At 44.2% G+C, this 23,560-nt stretch overlaps 1 protein-coding gene across 5 annotated transcripts in view; it reads left to right on the top strand.

Moving 5' to 3' along the window:
* The window catches only part of SAFB (scaffold attachment factor B), a 45,975-nt gene that overhangs the window by 6,498 nt on the left and 15,917 nt on the right, over nt 1-23,560 (top strand). For 4 of the 5 annotated variants that reach the window (XM_010349507.3, XM_010349505.2, XM_010349506.2 and 1 more), the window contains exons 3-11: nt 10,866-10,930; nt 11,013-11,219; nt 14,995-15,057; nt 18,574-18,601; nt 19,543-20,053; nt 20,478-20,527; nt 21,233-21,327; nt 23,099-23,248; nt 23,327-23,409. In XM_010349507.3, the coding sequence (XP_010347809.1) occupies nt 10,866-10,930; nt 11,013-11,219; nt 14,995-15,057; nt 18,574-18,601; nt 19,543-20,053; nt 20,478-20,527; nt 21,233-21,327; nt 23,099-23,248; nt 23,327-23,409 (1,252 nt within the window). Of the gene's footprint in view, nt 1-10,865; nt 10,931-11,012; nt 11,224-14,994; nt 15,058-18,573; nt 18,602-19,542; nt 20,054-20,477; nt 20,528-21,232; nt 21,328-23,098; nt 23,249-23,326; nt 23,410-23,560 lie in introns of those variants that run through there. The other variant, XM_010349508.3, reaches the window with a different exon arrangement.

Raw genomic sequence — 23,560 nt, 5'->3', positions numbered from 1 at the left:
AGTCGGGGGCCGGCCCGCAACTAAAAGTTAAGGCGTACATCTCCAGACTTCGTGTGTGTGTATGATGTTTAGAGTAAACTTAGGCCTGGGTTAAAGAGCAAGACACTGTGTCTAGAAAAACGCTTAAAGAAAAGTCAATGAGCCGGGCATGGTGGAACACACCTTTAGTCCCAGTTACTAGGGAGGCCAAGGTGGGAGGATTGCTTAAGCCCAAGGGGTCAAGGCTGCAGTGAGCCGTGAGTGTGCTTCCACACTTCGGCCTGGGCACAGAGTGAGGGGGAAAAAGTAAATGTATAGATACGTGCACACACCTGTATGCATATATTTTTTCATTAAAAAACACCCTGATCTTGCTATACAACATTTTCTTTTGTTTTTTAATAGGTTAATAATCAGTATAAATAAATGTACTGCAACTTAGCCCATCGCTTTTTTTATTACTAGACGTTTGTAGATTTTTGTTTCCAATTATCAGCCATTACTTTCAGCGTTAAGTGTTTGCACGAATCAGAGATAACTATTTGTGTGGTCAAATTTTTGGTAACTTAGTGAAAGAAAAATTTGAGAGTCAAGGATATGGCCTTTTATTTTTACATACCTAGTTTACAAATAGCCGTCCTGGCCAAACACAGTGGCTTGTGTCTGTAATCTCAGCACTTTGGTAGGCTGAGATGGGCGGATCAAAAGACTAGCCTGGCCAACGTGGCGAAACTCCATCTTTGCTAAAAATACAGAAATTTGCCAGGTGTGGTGGCAGGCACCTGTAATCCCAGCTACTCAGGTGGCTAAGGCAAGAGGATGGCTTGAACCTGGGAGGCTGAGGTTGTAGTGAGCCAAGATTGTGCCCCTGTACTCCAGCCTGGGCGAAAGAGTGAGACTATCTCAAAAAAAAAAAAAAAAAAAAAAAAAAAAAAAAAAAAAAACCAACGATAACAGAAGGCTGTCCCAACACAGGTAGTGCCCTGCCAGCAGTGGATGAGAGTGCTTATTTCACTAAACTCAGCGTCAAACTTACCTTGTTAAGTGTTGCCTCTTTTATTGAAGAAAAATATTTCATTGTATTTGTCTGCATTTTTCTGCAGGTGAGGTTCTTGTTTGCATTTCTTTTGATAATTGGACATTTGTGTTGTCTGAATGGCCTTTTTATGCCCTTTGCCAATTTCCGTGCTGGGTTGTTTGTTTATTGAGTTATAAGGACTCCATATAAAATGTTCCTATTGTTTTAATCTGTCATTTGATTGGACTTGTGGTATTTTGATCACTAGGTTTCTAGATTTTATGTTGTGCTTTAAAAGTACTTCTTTGCTTTTAAATTATGAAAAATATGGCTCTTGTTACATAGAGTCTTATTTATGGTTTTATTTTTACATTTTAGATTTGGAGATTTAATTCATTTATAATGTATTTTGCAGTTGGTGTGAGGTAGGTAGGGATAAAAATACAAAACATTTAGGCTAGGCACGCTGCTCACACCCATAATCCCAGCACTTTGGGAGGTTAAGGCAGGCAGATCACCTGAGGTTGGAAGTTCGAGACCAGCCTGGCCAACATGATGAAATCCCATTTCTACTAAAAATACAAAAATAAGCTGGGCGTGGTGGTACATGCCTGTAATCCCAGCTACTCGGGAGGCTGAGGCAGGAGAATCGCTTGAGCCTGGGAGGTGGAGGTTGCAGTGAGCCGAGATCCTGCCAGTGTACTGCAGCCTGGAGAACAGTGTAAGACTCTGTCTCAAAAAACATAAAAGAAACATTTGTCATTGGAAAGGTTACTCCTGCCCCTCCCAGTGAGCCTCCCTGCCCCACTCCTGCAAAAATAAACCATTCTATGACTTCATGTAAAATGGAGCCGTGCGGCACTAGCACTTTTGTGTCTCATTGGTTGTTTTTGTTTTGCTTCTTTTGATTAGTTTTATTCCAGAAATTTACGGTACATTTTGATACCTGATAGAGCAGGTCTGTAAGTTTTCTTGAGGTATTTTCAACTACTTTACCAGTAGGTTTTACCAAGTTTTTTTTTTTTTTTTTTTTTTTTTTTGGATACAGAGTTCCGCTCCGTCGCCAGGCGCCAGGCTGAAGTGCAGTGGCGCAATCTCAGCTCACTGCAACCTCCGCCTCCCGGGTTCAGGCGATTCTCCTGCCTCAGCCTCTCAAGTAGCTGGGACTACAGGTGTGCTCCACCATGCCCAGCTAATTTTTGTGTTTTTAGTAGAGACGAGGTTTCACCATGTTGGCCAGGATGGTCTTGATCTCTTGACCTTGTGATCTGCCTGCCTCAGCCTCCCAAAGTGCTGGGATTACAGGCATGAGCCACCGCACCCGATCTTTACCAAGATTTTAACTGAAAATAGAATGACCTCTGTAATGAATGAATTCAAAATGATTTAAAATTCTAAAAAGCATATCTCAAGTAATCTCAGTACTCCTCCACAGCTAATGTGTTTAGCAGACTCTTGTGAAATAATTATGAGGGCTGCTCAAAGTGGCTCTTGTCTGTAAGCCCAACAGTTTGGGACACCGAGGCAGAAGGATCACTTGAGCCCAGGAGTTGGAGAGCAGCCTGGGTGACATAGTGAGACCCCCATCTCCCCCTCCCCAAAAATTAGAAAAATTTGGCGTGATGCCATGCACCTGTAGTCCCAGATGCTCTGGAGACTGAGGTGGGGGGATCGCCTGAGTCCAGGAATTTGAGGTTGCAGTGAACCATGATTGGGCTGAGATTGCTCTCCAGCCTGGATGACAGGGCAAGACTCTGTCTTCAAGAAATAAAATAATTACCAGGAAAGTAAATTTATTTGTAGTGACGTTATCACAAAGTACAAATTAATAGGATGTTTTAATGGTGTTTGGGAATGTTTCCTAACTGGGCATGCAAAATTGGCCTGTTTGCTTGGTTAAGTATTACTCAATCCTGTACTGCTGGCTTGTTTTGTTTTGTTTTTGTTCAGTTTGGCAATTTCATACTTAAGAAAAGTTGCAAAAATAATGCAAGGAATACCTGTATACCCTTTACCCCAAGCCCCTAAATGTTGGCATCTGACTACATTTGCCTTACCCTTTTCTCTCTGTGTATATTTTTACTGCGCCGCTTGGTAAATTGCAAGGCATGGCCCTTTGCCCTACATACTGCAGTAAAGCAAGGGTATTACCTAATTGTAGATGTCCAGATCAAGAAATCAGCGTTGACACAACACTGCCATCTCATCTTAGTCCTCATTTAGATTCAGTAGTTTGTTCCAATAATGTTCCCTGTAATTCAAACAGGAAAAATTTCCAGAGTCATGCATTACATCAGGTTGTGGTGTTTCCTTAGTTTTTTCTTTTTTCTATTCTCTGAACAGATTGATTACTATGAAAGTTTTTTCTTTAATCATAAACACTAATTTTGTAGCTTGTTCCTCGATTTGAATTGTTTGGGGTTCCCCCATCCCATAATAAGGATCAAGTTATATGTCTGTCAGAAACACACCATACGTGTTGCATTCCTATTTTTTGTTTTGTTTTGAAACAGGGTCTTGCCCTATTACCTAGGCCATAGTACAGTTGTGCAATCATAGGTCACTGCAACCCTGAATTTCTGTGCTCAAGCGATCCTCCCACCTTGGACTCTCAAAGTTGGGGTTATAGACATGAACCACCACGCCCAGCCTATATTGTCATCAGAGTATCCTATCCACAGGTACATGCTGTCAGTTTGAGCTGCTACTGGCCATGTGAGCCGACGTCAAATGCTATTGGCAAGGTTTCTCCATTGGAAAGTTACTATCTTCCTTTTCACAGTTATATGTGTGGAGAAGATTACTTTGAGACTGTGTAAATATCCCGCTCATCCCTTGGTGGTTGCCAAATGGTGATTTTCTAATTTTGTTATTGTTTATTACTTGGTTTACTGTGATAAAGAATAGCTTGCCCTTTTTCCCACATTTATCTGTGGTGATGCACAAGAATAACTAAAATTCTGGTCGGGGGGTGTGGAATACAGGGATTTCTTCTAATTTTGATGATAGGGTATTGCACACAATATAAAGTTGGAGGGTTTGTTTATTTAATGTTGGGGGGGAAGCTCTAGTGTGAAATAGAAATTTCACCTAGTTTAGTACTTTTTATAATATAGTAATACGGAAGACCTGAAGTGAGAATAAAACTGAGAAAAGACAAAGAGAGAAATTTGGCTGCATAAAAGTTTTGAGTCTCTGTTAAAGATATCATAAGGTGTGCCACAGTCTGAGAGAAAATAGAGCACAGAGTAAGGAAGAAACGAATATCCAGAAAGCACTGAATATTCTGACAAATCAGTGAGGAAAACAAGCAACACAGGCAACAAGGAGAAGAGACTATCAACAGGCAACTCGCAAATACGTGAAGAAGCACATGTGACATAGACCAAAGGATTCCCTTGCTGCTAATTGGAGAAAAGCAAATTTTAAAATGACATATGATTTTTGCTTATCAAACTAAAAATATACACAGTGCCTGTTCTCCCACATTGGCAAGGGCATGGGGAAGGTGTGAGAGGTGATAAATTACTGCAGCCTTTTTGAGAGGGCAGCTAAAGCAGGGAACTGCTGTAGCGTGGAGTAAAATATGGAGGTGGCTCAACATACAGTACAGTAAAATGTCCAGAGCCTGCTACTAGTTTCTGTAACTTGCTTTCATTACTCACCAACAATAAGATTTCACCTCCATCACAAGCTTATTTCCATATGCATCATATAATGTATAAAGACTCAAGACAATGTCCTAAAGCATCACCAAGCTGGTAACGTTGGTTACCACCTTTTAAGAGGACGTTGGGGAAAAGGGAAGGTATTACAGCTTTATACTTCCTATGCCTGGAAGGATGAATCTTCTATTACTGTGGTAAAGTTTAATGGGTATATTTGCATAATTAGGGGAGTACGTGTAATGAACCACCCACATGCAGCCCTGGCTACTGTGCGAGCATCCCAGCAGAAATCTGGGGCAGCATAGTAAGCGGTGAGATTGGACAGCGTCTGAGACGGAAACTTAACCAAAGGGAAGAGGTGGAATTCCAGGTAGGGAGCTACGAGCAGGTGACGCAGGTGATATGGTTATGCCTGTAGTTGAAACAAGGGTGAGGAGCTGAGGTAGGATTTGAGGGGCACATTGGCCTTGATAACTAAAGAAAAATCAATGGCTCTGTAGTTTTTGCCAGAGAGTTAAACTTTTCCCAATTGCATTCATTTTTGGCTTTTTTAGACGTGTCGGGTTTTTTTCTTCTCTGAAAAACAGTGTCTTAGTTGATTAATAAACGTTTCAGTCAGGGATGTGCTTTATATATTGAAGATTAGACATTTTGAAGATTGTATGATCTCCCGACATTTCCAGTCACTTTTGAACTTGGGGGAGTTCTCCCTTAGGAAGCATTTGGCTGCGGTATACCTGTACATACTGCTTGGGAGAAAAGTGGTCATAGAAGTGGAAAACCCTGATTCCGTTTAATGAAAATCTAGTGCCCCCCTTAAGAAAGAGAGAAACACAGGCCGGGCGCGATGGCTCAAGCCTGTAATCCCAGCACTTTGGGAGGCCGAGGCGGGTGGATCACGAGATCGAGAGATTGAGACCATCCTGGTCAACATGGCGAAACCCCGTCTCTACTAAAAATACAAAAAATTAGCTGGGCATGGTGGCGCGTGCCTGTAATCCCAGCTACTCCAGAGGCTGAGGCAGGAGAATTGCCTGAACCCAGGAGGCGGAGGTTGCGGTGAGCCGAGATCGCGCCATTGCACTCCAGCCCGGGTAACAAGAGCAAAACTCCGTCTCAAAAAAAAAAAAAAAAAAAAAGAAGCCGGGCGCGGTGGCTCAAGCCTGTAATCCCAGCACTTTGGGAGGCTGAGGCGGGTGGATCACAAGGTCGAGAGATCGAGACCAACCTGGTCAACATGGTGAAACCCCGTCTCTACTAAAAATACAAAAAATTAGCTGGGCATGGTGGTGCGTGCCTGTAATCCCAGCTACTCAGGAGGCTGAGGCAGGAGAATTGCCTGAACCCAGGAGGCAGAGGTTGCGGTGAGCCGAGATCGCGCCATTGCACTCCAGCCTGGGTGACAAGAGCGAAACTCCGTCTCAAAAAAAAAAAAAAAAAAAAAGAGAAAGAGAGAAACACATTATGAAGGGCAGCAAGTTTCTGATAAGTTACATAGATTTTTCCTAGTGTCTGAAATAGAATTGGACAGAAACCACTCTATGTATCATAGAATTGCAGCAGCAGATTTATCAAATCATTCTGTGGAAATGCTGCTGTTGTCTCTTCTCAGCATGTTTGCAGAGACCACTGGGTTGGGTTCCAATTGGTTTGTATACCTCAAGGCATGTTTTGCCAAAGAAATAATGGTGTAAAATGGAGATGGATTTCCCAGCCAGCTGACCGAAACATCATGTGTTGAATTCTAGTTTAGTTTGATGGTCTCCTATCTTTGTAAATAAGGTAATTCTAAAAATATGAATGGAATTAGAATATAGAAAAATCAGGTACAGGTATTGATCGACTTAACAACATATGCAACTTACGACCACAATTTCTAGCCACGACTGCTCCCCTTCTGGCAGCGCAAATGTTGCCCAGCTGTGCGTACGGCAGTGTGGACCAGCTTCCCGAAGCACTACCATCTCCGCGTGCACCATTTCAACTGTTATCTCAGACTCAGTACAGCAATTTGTGTTTTGTGTCTTGGATATTTTTCATCAAATCCCTCCCAAGATGTCTACCAAGAGGAAATTGTCTTTGTCTACGCCTGAGCCTGCCAAGAAGGAAAGAAAGGCCATCGATCTCGACGCGAAAATGAAGGTGATTACGCAGTACAAAGGAGGAAAGAAAGTGAATGTGATCGCAGGTGATACGAAGTTATCACACTCGACTGTGTCGATGATTTTGAAAGATAAAGGAAGAATTCGTGAAGCTGTGAAAGGTTCTTCACCCATGCGATCAACAGTTACAACAAAGCAACAAAGCGGGCCCATCCACGAAATGGAGAAATTGCTGCCTCAGATGACGACATCAACAATCCGCAGCCAAGCACCAGCAGCCAATAAAATGTTTCGTACATGTTTATATATTTTGACATGTTTTGCAATTGGGAAAATGTTTCCTATGGTATTTTTTATACCTGTATTTTGTATTTTTGTATGTTTTGCAAATATTAAACCAGTTGTACTGGTAATGCAGTGTTTCACTTAAACCTGACAGATGTAAAAATAAGAAACAAAATGGTGTAGAGATGATAAAAATAGCATAAAATGAACAAAGAAAATTATGATATATAACAATAATGAAAGAAAATTATGATAAAATATGATTTAAAGATTTTTATAACATCATTTCACAGTACTGTACTGTACATATAGCCTACTCAACTTACGACCGGTCTGTCAGAACCAATCGTGGTCATAAGTCGAGCACTAGCTGTAGTATATACCTAGATGTTGTAAGGAAATTCTTATCCCTGAGAGATTTTTTTTAAGCCTCAATTGCAATATAAATGATTAGATTTGGAATTTTTGTCCTTTGCTTTTATTTTTTAATATAATATTAAAAATGTATATTACACATCTATTCAATTACAAGCATAGTTTCTGGTATACACAACTTAATGTCTTGTTCACTTTTTTTTTTTTTTTTTTTTTTTGAGACAGGGTCTGACTCTGTCACCCAGGCTGGGGTCCAGTGGCACGATCTGGGCTCACTGCAACCTCCACCTCCTAGGTTCAAGTGATTTCAAGTGATTTTCCTGTCTCAGCCTCCCAAGTAGCTGGGATTACAGGTGCCTGCCACCATGCCCAACTAATTTTTATATTTTAGTAGAAAAAAGGTCTTGCCATGTTGGCCAGGCTTGTCTCAAACTCCTGACCTCAAGTGGTCTACCCACCGTGGCCTCCCAAAGTGCTGGGGATTATAGATGTGAGCTACCACGCCAGACCTTGTTTCCTTATACTACTTGAAACAACATGTAGCCTTTAAAAAATTGATCTTCAGGCTGGATGTGGTGACTCATGTCTGTAATCCCAGCACTTTGAGAGGCCCAAGCAGGAGACTCACTTGAGCCCAGGAGTTTAAGACGAGCCTGGGCAATATAGTGAGGCCCCACTGCTACAAAAATACAAAAATTAGCCAAGCATGGTGGCGTGCGCCTGTAGTCCCAGCTACTCAGGAGACAGGTGAGAGGATCCCTTGATGAGAAAAAGAGACTTTTCTTCACTGGGAAAGAGGCCTGGGAGAAAGTAGTTTTCCCAAGGTTGTGTGACTGATCAGCTTTTCTCCCATGTTCTTCAAAAAGCTGAGCACCACCTTCTATAAGGACCTCTAGGAAGCTATGTCTGGCAATAGCTCTAAAACACCAAACTATGTATGCTACATTACGCCTTGCTTTTGAGATGTGGTCTTCCATCATCTGTTTCATATATTTCATCCATGTGATTTTATTCTTCACATGGAAGACAGTCAGAGTTTAATTTGAGCATGCCTATTCTTGTCACCAGAAATATCATTTTTGCCATGCCTAACGACTTCCATTTTTGCTTCAGTTCTGTTATTTCTAGTATCATCATTTACACTTTTCTGTTCTCTGCTCATTTTATCATATATATGAAAAAGCAAATGACCGTATAAATACTGCCGTTTGGAGGAAGGTGCCTGCATGCCTGTCCCCATGAACTGTTGCAATTGTTACAAATTATCGATCAATAAGGAAAATTCGGAGGTTGCACAAGGGGAAATGGGGGAAGTGACTTCCCTGTTTTTAGTGTTGTTGGCCGGCATGAGGAAAATGAGCGTAAGAATGTACGTAGCCTCTTGATGTTTTTTACATTTTTAAAAATTACTTAACTCTCTTTGTTTATTTATTTTGAGATGGAATCTCTCTGTTACACACTGGAGTGCGGTGGCACAGTCTTGTCTCACTGCATCCTCTGCCTGCCAGGTTCAAGCGATTCTCCTGCCTCAGACTCCAGAGTAGCTGGAATTACAGGCACATGCCACCATGACCTTCTAATTTTTGTATTTTTTGCTAGAGACAGGATTTCACCATGTTGGCCAGGCTGTTCTCAAACTCTTAACCTCAGGTGATACATCCGCCTTGACCTCCCAAAGTGCTGGGATTACAGGCATGAGCCACTGCACCCGGCCAGTATTTTCTATTTAGAAAAACATGGTAATGCCACATATCTAAAACTAGAACAAGAATAACACATCAGTGGAAGAGAATGGAAACGAGCAATGCCAGACATAAATACGAATATAATATTGAGGAGGTCAACATTTTAAATTGGTCGGGGGCAAGTACTATTTAGTATACGGTGTTGGGAAATTCGTTTCCAAATGGGATAACTATTGGGAAAATAGTCTCACTCAACACGAAACTGAGAGAATAAATGTTTAAAACCTTAAAAGAAGTAAATACAGGTATATGTTATTTAGCCTTCAGTGTGAAGGAGGGATTCTAAGCATGAAGGTAAAAACCACTTACATTTATAAAACAATAGCTTTGGCCACATGAAAGGAAAATGGGCCAGGCAAGGTGGCTCACGCCTGTAGTCGCCACACTTTTGGAGGCTGAGATCGGCGGATCACCTGAGGTCAGGAGTTTGAGACCAGCCTGGCCAATATCGTAAAACACCCTTCTCTACTAAAAATACAAAAATTAAACAGGTATGATGGTGCGCGCCTGTAATCCCAGCTATTCAGGAGGCTGAAAGAGGATAATCACTTGAACCTGGGAGGCAGAGGTCGCAGTAAGTTCGTACCACTGTCCTCTAGCCCGGGCAACAGAGCGAGACTCCATCCCACACCCCAAAAAGAGTGAAATGTACTCAAAACCTATAAACAAAATTAAAAGACTAGTAAAAAGAACTGGGGAAATACTTACTTTATATATATGATATATACATTTCAAATGACGGGGAATGAAACCAAAGTTTTTAACTGGGGAGAGTATTCGTCAGAAATTTTTAGAAGAGTACAGGTGATCAACAACAAAAAGCAAATGACTCAAAGCAATTTGAGTAGTGAGGGGATAAATTTGTGTTAATACAAGTATTCCTTTTATTACCTAGAATATTGGCAAAGAAAAAGAAAAACAGCAAGTTTTAACAGGTTCAGAAAGATTGGCACTTTTTAATTCACTGTCACGGAAATGTATAAGTTTAAAAAAACCTTCCTTTGCAGTTTTGTTTAGTTTTGTTTGAGGCGGAGTCTTGCTCTGTCACCCAGGCTGGAAAGCAGTGGCGTGATTTTGGTTCATTGCAACCTATACATCTCAAGTTCAAGCAGTTTGCTCTTCGAGTAGCTGAGATTACAGGCACCCCCCTGCCACGCCCAACTAAGTTTTTATATTTTTAGTTGAGACCAGTTTTCGCCATGTTGGCCAGGCTGGTCTCAAACAACCGACCTCAAGTGATCCGCCTGCCTTGACCTCCCAAAGTGCTTATAGGCATGAGCCACTGTACCCAGCGCTTCTGGAGTATCTTGATAGTATATGGGATTTTTGGATTTTGTTTTTAAGCATTTAAAATGTCCATACTCGGTGGGGCGCAGTTTGTGTGGAAAAGCATGTGGCTTAACTAAAAGGCAGCATGTTTGTAGCAAATGGTTTTCTTCCCTCAAACAAGGACACTTAGAATGGGAAGAAGGGCAGAGCTGAGGACAGGTTTGATCCTGTTCAACTTTACTAAGAACCTGTTTCCCACACTTCTGCTTCCACAGCTCACTGACAAGAATAAAACCTCTTCTGCTTAGGGGTGGGGTAGGGCTGTCTTGTCTGGAATGGCCTGGATTAGGAAGTGTCTACTTGCATTGTTGCTTCTGTAAAGTGGGTATCATTGATCTCATTCTGTAAATGCTTCTGTCTTCAGGGCGCAAACCAGAAGAAGAGGGTGTGGAAGATAACGGGCTGGAGGAAAACTCTGGGGATGGACAGGTATGTGTGGCCTTGCGTATGAGTCAGCTTGGTGGGTGGACCAGTGGCGGTCACGTGATGGTTTGGTCTGGTTGTGTCACAGGAGGATGTTGAGACCAGTTTGGAGAACTTGCAGGATATCGACATCATGGATATCAGTGTGCTGGATGAAGCAGAAATTGATAACGGAAGCGTTGCAGATTGTGTGGAAGATGAAGATGCTGATAACCTTCAGGAGTCCCTGTCCGATAGTAGAGAGCTAGTTGAAGGGGAGATGAAAGAGCTTCCGGAGCAGCTTCAGGAACATGCTGTAGGTAACCGGCAATGTCTAGAATGTGCCCTGAATGTGTCAGTTCCACAATTAAAATAGGTGATCCGTTTTATATTAGGAAGTAAGTTGTTCCTGTAATGCCAGTTCAGTAGAATAGGGTCAGTTGGTTCAGGCGATTGGGAAACACACTTTGCTTTGTTGAAAAGTGATGTCTTAACAACATTCACACGTTCTGGCCTTCCATTTGCAGCATACAGTATGAGACATTTTAAGGACAACCATTGAGCCCTTTCCTGTTGCAGGACTTGATCTGTGGTGTTAGGGCCTACATGCTTTAAAACATTGAAAGGAAGAGGTTAGAAATTGTTTTCCTGTTAAAAAGTAATTGTTGAGCTGAGCACCTTGATGCACTCCTATAATCCAGTGACTCAGAAAGCTGAGGCGGAGGGAGCAGCCCAGGAGTTCAGGGCTGTACTGAGAGCCACGATTATGCAGTTGAACTCCAGCCTGGGTGACGGAACCCCACAGAAAACCCTATCTCTTGTTCAGAAGAAAAAGAAGCACCAGTTGATTCCCACCTAAGAGTTAACCTCTAATACTAACCTTGATACTGCTTTTAAACCTTAGTTTTTTTCCTGTTAGAAACATATCAGATAGTTAGATGACAGTGGGTAGTATTTCCTGAATACCACCTGCCAGGCATTAAGCATTATGCCTTTTTTTTTTTTTTTTTTTTTGAGACAAAGTTTTGCACTCGTTGCCCAGGCTGGAGTGCAGTGGCGCAATCTCAGCTCACTGCAACCTCCGCCTCCCAGGTTCAAATGATTCTCCTGCCTCAGCCTCCCAAGTAGCTTGATTTACAGGCACCCACCACCAAGTGTGGCTAATTTTTTTGTATTTTTAGTAGAGACGGGATTTAACCATGTTGGCCAGGCTGGTCTTGAACTCCTGACTTGAGGTGATCCTCCAGCCTCAGCCTCCCAAAGTGCTGGGATTACAGCAGTGAATCAGCACACCTGGCCTGTGCCCTTTAATTGTTTTAATAGCAACACAAGGTGGGTGTTGTCCCCATTTTCATTTGAGGAAATTAGGAAGGCAAGAACTAAAAAATATCTCCAGATGACACACAGCTCATAAGAACTAAGATCAGCTAATTCCAGAGGCGCTGTACTTAACTCATGTATGACATTGTCTTGGTTAATTTGATGTTAATTTCATTTACCTGAGGACTAATGTTTGTCAGACAGAAAAGGTCATGCAAATGAGAAGCCGTGGGGTGTCTCTTTGGTGCCCTTTCTGTGTTGGCCTATTCGAGGGGCCCATTCTTGTCTTGGTGCTCAGGTCTTAGGCAGTGAGCACTTCTCCAGTCTTAGCGGACAGAAGCCTTGTTACATGCCAGTCAGTCTGCTTCTCCGTCTCCTCAGAACACTTTTGCATTTCCTCTTGGAACTGATTCTGAGTATCCAAAGAGGTGGCAGATTGTCGTATTTGAATGGGGGATTCCAGTCTGAGAAGTGCCTGAGAGTTATTCTGATACAAATAGGGTGTGCAGTTTTTGGTGAGTCCCATTCACCAGCTTCTAAAAAGGCATAGCGGAAACACTTGCATAGCGGCAGGAACTACTTACCCTTCCTGAATGGCTGCATCTTCTTAAGGTTGGTTTTTTTCCCTCCTAAGTAGAAAGTGATGCATTCCATAACAAAAGCTGGAAACATCCTAAATGTCTGGAAGCAGTATAGTTTTAAGAGATGAGGCCAGTGCAGTGGCTTGGCCGGGCACAGTGGCTCATGTCTGTAATCCTAGCACTTGGGGAGGCTGAGACAGGCGGACCATCTGAGGTCAGGGGTTTGAGACCAGCCTGGCCACCATAGTGAAACCCTGTCTGTGCTCAAAATAGAAAATTACAAAATTAGCCAGGCGTAGTAGCGCACGCCAGTCATGTCAGCTACTTGGGAAGCAGAGGCAGAGAATCGCTTGAATCGGGGAGGTGGAGGTTGCAGGGAGCTGAGATCATGCCACTTCGTGAGACTCAAAAAAAAAGAATTGAGAGCATAGATTCTGGAGTTCAGCCAATTTCTGTGTGTCCTTGAACAAACTCTTTAACCTCTTGCTCCTCAATTGCGGAAGATTCAGTGGATTGATGTTTATCATACACATTAAAGCAGAAGTCATTAAGTTGGCTCTCACCTGGTTTTTTGGGGGGATTTTTGTTCTGTTTTGCTTTGCTTTTTTTTTTTCCCCCCAAGACAGGGTCTCATTGTGTAAATAAAGTTTTCTGAGGACACACTGCACCACACCTATTGATAATGTTGTCTGTGGCTATTTTTGTGTTGTAATGTCAGAGATGAGGAGTCCTGACTCATCTGTTCTGCAGTTCCTGAACAATTGACCGTGCAGCTCTAGCATAATGCTTCCTGGCCTAGAGCAATGCCTAGCATATAGAAAGCACCATAGAGTTAGTATGAAATGTACTACTACCACAAATACAGTTCTTACTGCTGTGTAACCACCGAAATGAACTAAAACCATCTCCAAAAGAGAAGCAAAACTTAGGGAGGGTTCAGAATGGCCTGCTGCCTCTCATGCAGATGTAGAAGGGGAGGTGGTCTTAGGCACTTAAACACATCTATAGCATATGCAAGGACAGCTGCCTGGCAGGAAGAAAGGAGTAGTGGAGAGTGGTTTCCAGTGAATGGGCTTTTGTACCTTTTGAGTCTTTTGATCATGAGCGTGTCTTTCCTAGTGAAGTAAAACTGATAAAAATACATGCTGGTTATAAAATATCTGAAAAAATCTCCGCCTTAAAAATATTTCAAACCTCAGGGCTTTATAGCAGATGGCCAAATTGGTTTCAGTCACAGATTATCTGAACCCCCTTTCTTTGGGGAATCCTTTGCCTTATTGGGCAGAGCCTGCTTATTAGAATAAAAGCTATTCTTCCCCTGCAGGTGGGGCATAGGATATTGCCAGTCCCGAGCTCCTCTCCCCACACTCGGATTTGGAAGTTGGTGCTAGGAGATGCTGTTCCATTGAGGGTGGTACCTACCCCAGGGGCAGCAGGCACCACATCATCAGCATCCAGGCTGGGTGAGCAGTGGTGGCTGAAGGCTCCACTTCAGCAGGACTAGCCATTGCTCCGGGAAGAACAGCCCTCAAACCCTGTGTGCTCAGATACGTTTAGAGAGAATCTATGTACTACCTCATTTTAATCTCTTTTCTATTTGATTTAGACTTTTTCCCTTTGGTTTACATATTTAAAAACCTACACAGATAACATTTTAGTAGATTTCCTAGTCTGTGCAGGTGGAAATTGACATACGACATTTCTTTCAGTTTAGCTGCAATTATACTATATTGGTGTTTCGATTTCTGCCCTTGGTTTAAATTTTGTTATAAATGATTTTTCATGGCTATTTACTTTTTTTTTTTTTTTTTTGGAAACAGAGTATCACTATGTTGCCAGGCTGGAGTGCAGTGGTATGATCTCGACTCACTCCAGAATCTCTGCCTCCAGGGTTCAAGCGATTCTCCTGCCTCAGCCTCCCGAGTAGCTGGGGCTACAGGCACGCACCACCATACCCAGCTAATTTTTGTACTTTTTAGTAGAGATGGGGTTTTGGTTTCACCATGTTGTGCAGGATGGTCTCGATTTTTTTGACTTCATGATCCCTCCTGCCTTGGCCTCCCAAAGTGCTGTGATTACAGGCGTGAGCCACCACACCTGGCCAGCTGTTCACTTGTCATTGTACAGATGGACCATTACGTTACGTCATTCTTGGTTTCATGAACTGTATTTTCTCCATTTATTTTACAGATGGAGGACAAAGAAGCTATAAACAATTTAGATACTTCATCATCTGACTTCACTATATTACAGGTAAACTGTTGTCTCAGTAATTTTAGAATGAAAGATCTGATCATAATTTCTGGAAACCATTTCAGACACCGTATGCCAGTTCCAGTTAATAATCACCACAAGGATTGTTTCCTTTGTTAAGATCTTTAAGGGGTGTTTGCCTTCTGCTTTCCTCCAAACATAACGTACACATTGCGAGGGACTTATCTCTAGGCTTCGACGAGTGGCCTCCAAGGCTGTGACTTACCAGCAGTGATTAGAGACGTGTTTTGTGGCATTCTTGTTAATTTCATTGCGGGCGGAGGGGGAGATGGCAGCATGTCTCATCTACTCTGGGTGGCATCCCCTGCAGAAAGACGATTTGATGAGACAGTAAGGGGGCATGTCTACCTAGAAAAGATGAATAGGGTCCAGATGGGGATTGAGGGTTGACAGCCCTGGTGGGAAGGTGGGGTCTCGGGTTCTCGCGTTGTCTTTGGGAAGTTTTTTTTAACTGAAATTGCCCAGATTTCTTTTAATGACTGTACATCCTGCCTGTTTCATTAGCTTCTATGTAAATATTAAATTTAAGATGAGAACAGAATGAGATGAGAACTTCCAGGTATGATTTTTATATTTGTGAATCTTCAGTTTTCTTTTTTTCCACCCAGCCTTCATAGATATAAATTGTTAGAACATGCTTACCTAGATAGCTGTCTAATTCTTAGGAGAACTTTTTGTGGAGACATGTAGATAAAGTCAGCTCTTGCCTAGCCTTTTTGGTTTTTTTTCTCTCTCTCTCTCTTTTTAAATGTCATCTATGCTATTGTAATTAGATACCACCTTTTGGAGAAGATCTCTATTCTAACAAGCAAGGGTAGGGGAGATACTGGAAGCCAGAGCTCCAGCCTTGAGGAAGGCGCAAATCTCAAGAAAATCTGGTGAAACCCAGCTCGCCTTTAGTGCTGACATCTCTCCACCTGCGAGCTGAGACAGCCATTCCCAACTCAGACAGGAGGGGCCTGATCTTGTCACTTTCCCCCGGGTCTTTCTTGGTCACAGTCTCCCATGTTAAAATGGGAAGCATACAGTCTCTCCTAAACAAATAGGAAGAGCCGGGCGCGGTGGCTCAAGCCTGTAATCCCAGCACTTTGGGAGGCCGAAGCGGGTGGATCACAAGATCGAGAGATCGAGACCAACCTGGTCAACATGGTGAAACCCCGTCTCTACTAAAAATACAAAAAAATTAGCTGGGCATGGTGGCGCGTGCCTGTAATCCCAGCTACTCAGGAGGCTGAGGCAGGAGAATTGCCTGAACCCAGGAGGCGGAGGTTGCGGTGAGCCGATATCACGCCATTGCACTCCAGCCTGGGTAACGAGCGAAACTCCGTCTCAAAAAAAAAAAAAAAAAAAATAGGAAGATACTTACTTCTCTTAGAGAAAATGAGGGAGAATTATTCTGCCAAGATTGATCATTTGCTTCAGTCATGTGGTCTGAATTCCTAACATGGGGTAGAGTCCATGGGGAAAAAACTGATTTAAACCATGAGGAAAGTGTACAGTTTTGTTTGTTTGTTTCCCTGAGATGGAGTCACCCAGGCTGGAGTGCAGTGGTGTGATCTCAGCTCACTGCAACCTCCACCTCTCATGTTCAAGCAATTCTCCTGCGTCAGCCTCCCGAGTAGCTGGGATTATAAGTGCCCGCCACCATGCCCAGCTAATTTTTGTATTTTTAGTAGAGATGGGGTGTCACCATGCTGGCTAGGCTGGTCTTGAACTCCTGATCTCATGATCCACCTGCCTCGGCCTCCGAAAGTGCTGAGATTACAGATGTGAGCCACCACACCCAGCCAAATGTACAGTTTCTTAGAGCATCCTGGAATGGCAGGGCAGTTTCCAGGAGAAGTTATAATTCAGTCACACCTGCTTACTGGGTATTTGTGAAGCCCATGTGTTACGTCAGTTGTGGCATTAACTACAAGCTTTATGCAGATGAATGAGAAAGAAGGATGGTCCTGTGCTCATGGGGCCCGCCCTTGCCATGTGAAGGCCACATGTTAACAAAGTACTGGAAGAGGCCTGGCCTGACAGCTAACAGTGCAGACCCACGCTTGTACAGCCTTTGCTCAGAGTCTCTCTCGGCTTCCCACCTGCTGTGTATCCTTGTGCAAGTTACTCAGTCTCTCTGATCATAGTCTTAAAAAGAAGGGTGCCACCATTAGGACCAACCTCTTGCGACCGATGACGAGTCTGTGTGTATGTAGGTGCTTACATTTGTGCCTGGAACCTAGTCAGTGCTCATCAGTGTTCGCTGGAATTCCAGAGAAGTATACCTTGTGTGCACAGGAAATGGGCCGAGGGGTCACATCATGTTGGAAAAACTCCTTTGCTTAGTGGTGCACAGCTCAGCTGGAGTTGGGCTAGAGAGGGTTCCCTTAGGGGAAAGCCTTCCTAAAAGGAGATGCTACTGACCTGAATACTGAGGGATGTATATGACTTGGCTGGAACAGGGCACGGGAGGGCTGGGCCTGTCAGGGAAGGAGGTGGCATAGGGATCCATTGGCTGAAGGCTGAAGGCCACAGAGGGACATGTACTCACTGTGGACACAAGATGCAGAGAGATGGGATGCGGGTAATACAACCACAATAGGCAAGGAGAGCACCAGCCTGAGTGCACAGGGCTTCCTGTTAAGAATCAGAATGACTTCCGGAGCTGGCTGGTAAGGACATTGATTGGAAGAGGAAATAAAGGAGGAAGGGCATTCACAGAGGTATTCATGCTGGTACCACCATGCAAAATAAAAGGAGTCAAACCACCTGCACCATATTCCCTCAGTCTTTTGATTATCAGAAAGTTATCTTAGCTTCATTCAGTGAAAAAGTCACTGTTAACGTCATGCCATGCATTCCTCTAGACGCTAACAATAGAAAAATAGAAATACAGGCCGGGCGCGGTGGCTCAAGCCTGTAATCCCAGCACTTTGGGAGGCCGATGGGAGCGGATGATGAGGTCAAGAGATCAAGACCATCCTGGTCAATATGGTGAGACCCCGTCTCTACTAAAAATACAAAACATTAGCTGGGCATGGTGGCGCGTGCCTGTAATCCCAGCTACTCAGGAGGCTGAGGCAGGAGAATTGCCTGAACCCAGGAGGCGGAGATTGCGGTGAGCCGAGATCGTCCCATCGCATTCCAGCCTGGGTAACAAGAGCGGAACTCCGTCTCAAAAAAAGAAAGAAAGAAAAATAGAAGTACTACTCTGTTTGGATTTGAGAGTTCAATCTAGAGGAACAGGCACGCATGTGATGAGTGCTTCACCATGAAGTGAGATCAGTGCCGGGCCCCTGCAGGAGAGACTGGATGGCAGGTGGGCTGCGTTGAAGTGGATGCCAGTGTTGTGGGCTCATTCCTAGAATAAGGAAGTTTTCCACCTCTTGTGTTTGTGAGTTTCCATCCCTGTGTTTTTTTGATTCCCTCTTTAGTTATTCTTGGATTTAGATTTAATAAACTGTAGGTGTCGTCCATCTGGCACAGTCTTATTTATGTTTTTTCTTGCAGGAAATTGAAGAGCCATCCCTGGAGCCAGGTACTGTTAAATGAAAAACTTACCAGCGGGGGTTTGGAACCATTCTAGTTTTCCACCTTCTCTAATTGGAATTCTTTGATTTTAAAAAAGTTGCCTTACTGTAGTATACATTGTTCTAAAGGTTTACAGTCCAAAACCTACCAGGATCATAGAGATTGGAAACCCAGCCATATCACCAGATCTGTGAAAGTGGCTCACTTGTCATTTTACAAAATATATCAGTGAGATGAGAGCATCTCATGCCTTTTTGAATATGAACAGCGTTGAAGCATACGTAGAAAGAGTTCCGCATGCCTTTCTTGAGAACTAATACCTCTGCACCCACAAAACAGATCTTGTGATATTGGGCAGTAGCTTAATTTTGTGGTTTTTAATTGAGGCAGCTCAGGCAGTGGTAGGGAGATACATTTTAAAACATAAATTTGAGACATAACTGGATTCCAGAAGAGGAAAGAGTGTCTTCATGAGAATTCCAAATACTGTTCACTTTCTGGACTACAAATATCTCAGCACGGATGGAAGAGATTCTGGTTTTCATGTTGGACTGTTCTGTTAAAAGAAATTCAAAGAAATTTGGAAATTGAGCTGTTCAGTGAATGGTGATACATTCAGTTAAGCAACTTGGACTTTGGAAGCTAAATTTGGAAGAGTCATATCTAAACGACGACAGAATGAAGACTCTCAAGAATCAGCCAGAAGGTTTTGGGGGTTAAATCTCTGGGATGCTTTTCTCTTCCGTGTAGCGTAGAGGCTTACCTAGAGGCGGTCACAGCGCAGGTAGTGTAACCAGTGTAACTTGTGTACCCGCGGGTTTTCCAATCTCTGTGTAGCTAGCAGTTCTCTTCGTGTTAGTGTGGCAGCCGTGCCAGTTCCACATTTGTGATTGCTTTATTTCCCTGGTAATTAAACCTTGTGCCATTCTATTCCTGTTAAATCCGTAGAAAATGAGAAAATACTCGACATTTTGGGGGAAACTTGTAAATCTGAGCCAGTAAAAGAAGAAAGTTCCGAGCTGGAGCAGCCATTTGCACAGGACACAAGTAGCGTGGGGCCAGACAGAAAGCTTGCGGAGGAAGAGGACCTATTTGACAGCGCCCATCCGGAGGAGGGTGATTTAGATTTGGCCAGCGAGTCAACAGCACACGCTCAGTCGAGCAAGGCAGACAGCCTGTTAGCGGTAGTGAAAAGGGAGCCCGTGGAGCAGCCAGGCGATGGCGAGAGGACGGACTGTGAACCTGTAGGGCTAGAGCCAGCAGTTGAGCAGAGTAGTGCGGCCTCCGAGCTCGCGGAGGCCTCTAGCGAGGAGCTCGCGGAAGCGCCCACGGAAGCCCCAAGCCCAGAAGCCAGAGATAGCAAAGAAGACGGGAGGAAGTTTGATTTTGAAGCTTGTAATGAAGTTCCTCCGGCTCCTAAAGAGTCCTCAACCAGTGAGGGCGCTGATCAGAAAATGAGGTTTGTTTTTTCTCAGTTTTAGACCAGACGCTATCTCCTTTTCATTGGTCGTTTAATGACACACATAAGCTGTTTTTTCTGCAATTGGCCAGCCAGACTGACGAAATTGTAGTTTTGCTTCTAAAGAATGTTTTATTTCTCTTTGTGTATTTTACACTGATTACATAATCTTTTTTCTTTTCTCAACCTATCATGGTTGTGTTCTTTAATTCTTCCTAATTACCTTTAGCCCAGCAGAATTAATTAACTCCTGTGGGTCTGAAATCTTATGGTTAGGTCAGATTTGCAATACAAGTTTGTCGGGGTTTCATTTTTTCAGAAGTAAATTTCGGGTAGGTATGCAACCTCAGCACGAATTTTATGGTTTTGAGTTTGTTTCCGCCATGCTTCTTCCTTGCGGAATGACATTGTCTTTTGTCTCTAGTTCTCCGGAAGATGACTCGGATACAAAAAGGCTTTCCAAAGAGGAAAAAGGTAGGTCACTCGGCGACACCAGTCCCTTGGAGCATGTATGGCCTAGACAGTGGCGGGTATTTGATTCTGGCTCATCGCATACCGTGCTCCTTACCCAGGAGACTCCTGAGACTTTCGTGCAGTCTTTCTCCTTCTCTGCTGTTAACTCTAAAGGTTCTGGGGTATAGGAAGCAAACCAGGTCGTAAGAATTAATAGGTTGATTTCGTGCAGACCCTGGCTTCAGAGTGTCCGGAGCACATTCATCCTGTAACCTTTCATTAAATCGATTAACTGAGAAATCGTTTTACCCTACCAAATTCCCTCTCGATCAGTGTTCTGAAGGAGTTAAAAACGTGGGATAGATACAAAGCCATCGATGGAGACAGAGAAATGGGATGTGTTGTCAACATCGAGGTTGGCTGTTTCGCTATGTGGCCACTGCAATTCCTCCTGTAAAGAAGCGATTGCTGACTTTCTTAGGAAACCTCACGTGGTCCCGACAGCCCAGTTCAGTATTGTGATGGGCCCCGTGGCAGTGCTGTTGGGCCTGGTGTCGCAATGGAAGGTCTCAGTGAGGACAGTGGTCAGGCCCCGGGCCCATTTGGTTTTTAGTGCTGCCATGACCTCGGGAAAAGTGGAAACCGTGTCGGGTTTGGAAAGCTTGTCTCTCAGTCTTGAGATCTTGTGGGTATTTGGCTTTTGACTAGACCTTTCTTTCGAAATAGGTCGCAGCAGTTGTGGTAGAAATTTCTGGGTTAGTGGGCTCTCTTCTACAACCAGAGCTACAGATTTGAAGAATCTTTTCAGCAAATATGGGAAGGTAAGTGCCAGAGCTTTTCTAGAGAAGATACTTTGAGATCAGTGTTGCGTGGCCTTTACAGGCAGGTCCTCCTCCCCTCAGTGAGTTCTTAGAAAGATGCCAGGAGCTTACGCTTGCTGATGGCTGGGGAGGGTCTGCTCCTCCGTGGCTAGAGGTGAGAGTGGTGTGGAAGCTTCCAGAGCCCACATCTCTGCTATATTTCTCCCTTTCTCTGCAAGCTTGCCCCCTTCCCTGTGATGGCTTGTGGATCCGTTTCTCTGTCCTCAGGACGTCATACTCAAGCTGGGCTGCCAGGGTAGGCATGTGGGGATGCTAGTCGGCGTGCCTGAGAGGCAGTGGTGTTCTTAGAACAGTGTTTGTGGTGCCGTAACTCAGAATTCAAGAACAAGGACCCTGGAGTCTGATGATGGGGGTCCCCTGACCATGGGTGTGTTGCGTCCATTGACTGAACCTCAGCTCAGCAGCTGGGAGCTCTCAAAGTTGCTGCCTCAGTTCACCTCTGGGGGCAGTTCTAGCCGCCTCTTGTCTGCATCACCTGCCTTTCTCAAGCCCATGAAGGTGGAGCTGACGGCACCAGCTCCACACTCCCGCTGCCCAGCGCAGCCACCTGGCCCTCCCTGTGCTTTCTCCCTCCCCTCCCCGCAGTGCTTCCCAGACTTGCCTCTCTGATAGCCTCCTGCATCCAGGGCTCATCATCTCTCTCACATTCAGTTTCGGGACAGCCAAAGGAAGGAGGCCAATCCTTTGTTTCGCACAGTGAGGGTTCATTCAACACATTGCAGTATAGAAGACCAAGTGTTTTCCCCAATTACTGACTTCAAAGAACTTAAAAGAGGATCAGACTAAGTATTCATTATTACGGACATAACTAAGAGCTTCCTGGGCTTCTGTGATCTAAGGCGTGTGGCTGGCAACACCTGCGCCAAGTTCCCCACTAGCGCTCCTTTCCTGCTCCACGGTGGCCCTTGGCAGGTGGGTGCTCAGTGGGAAGTGTTTCCCTAGAGACTGCAGTGGCTTGGGTACATTGCTGGCCTGGTGTGGATTAAGTAGAGGATCAGACCCCTCTGAGAATGTCCTCTGGGGCTGGGATTCCATGTGGCACAATGAGTGTGAATATTACCCACGGCCACTGGCTCCTTGGGGGCTTTTCCTGAGCTGTGGTGTCTTCTGCCCTCAAAGGGCAAGCCTCAGTGCAGCCTGCTGGAGCTGAGAGAACCAAGTGGCGTGGAAAGGATTCGTCTGCAGTGTCTGAAACCTGTCACTGAGTTTTAGGATAATGAGGTGGGAAAATGCCACTTAAACCTGGGAGGTCAATGATAGGACGGGTCTGAGTTCCGGAACATGGCCCACAGACTTGTCCTTGTGTCACTCTGTTTGTGGCGAAGTCTTTTTTTTTTTTTTTTTTTTTTTTTTTTTTTTTTTGCCCATGTTACATCACTTAGTAATTTACCACCTACGTTGCATAACTTTATATTTGGAATCATTTCCTCACGAGTTTTAGACCATATTAAAGGAATGCCGGCAGAACCCTGTTTCATTTCTCTTTCCTCTGTTCCCCTACACTGCCCTCCTAGTCCCCTCGAGGAACTAGACAAGCAGTTAAAACTGGCCAGAGGTCCTTGGAGGAGTAATAGCGAAACAGCAGCATTAGTAGCATTATCCTCCCCAGTATAACACTGTGGGACCCCCAATGAGCAGGCTTCCCTGTGGGTTTTTCATATTCCCATGCCCTGCTCAGTGTCTGAGCCATATTTGCCCGCTTTCCTTTGAGGTGGTAGGCGCCAAGGTTGTGACAAATGCCCGGAGTCCTGGAGCTCGCTGTTACGGTTTTGTCACAATGTCCACAGCTGAAGAGGCCACGAAATGCATTAACCACCTGCACAAGACAGAGCTCCATGGAAAGATGATCTCCGTAGAGAAAGTGAGTGGCTGTTTTCTTCTCAGGATGTAGCCCGCATTAGGAAATGAGGTAATACTTGACCTTGATTGTCTTCTTCAGGCCAAAAATGAACCTGTGGGAAAGAAGACCTCTGACAAAAGAGACAGTGATGGGAAAAAGGAGAAGTCGAGCAACAGTGACAGGTACCCTTTCTCCCTGGTTAAATTAAAGGGGCAGGGTATTTTAAACAGAATCTCACTCTGTTGCCCAGGCTGGTATGCAGCGGTGAGATGTTGGCTCACTGCAGCTTCCACCTCCCAGGCTCAACCGATTTGCCCGCCTCAGCCTCCAGAT

Source organism: Saimiri boliviensis, chromosome 14 (genome assembly GCF_048565385.1).
Source record: "Saimiri boliviensis isolate mSaiBol1 chromosome 14, mSaiBol1.pri, whole genome shotgun sequence".
Classification (NCBI taxonomy): Eukaryota; Metazoa; Chordata; class Mammalia; order Primates; family Cebidae; genus Saimiri; species Saimiri boliviensis.
This window is presented reverse-complemented; position numbering and strand designations above follow the sequence as displayed.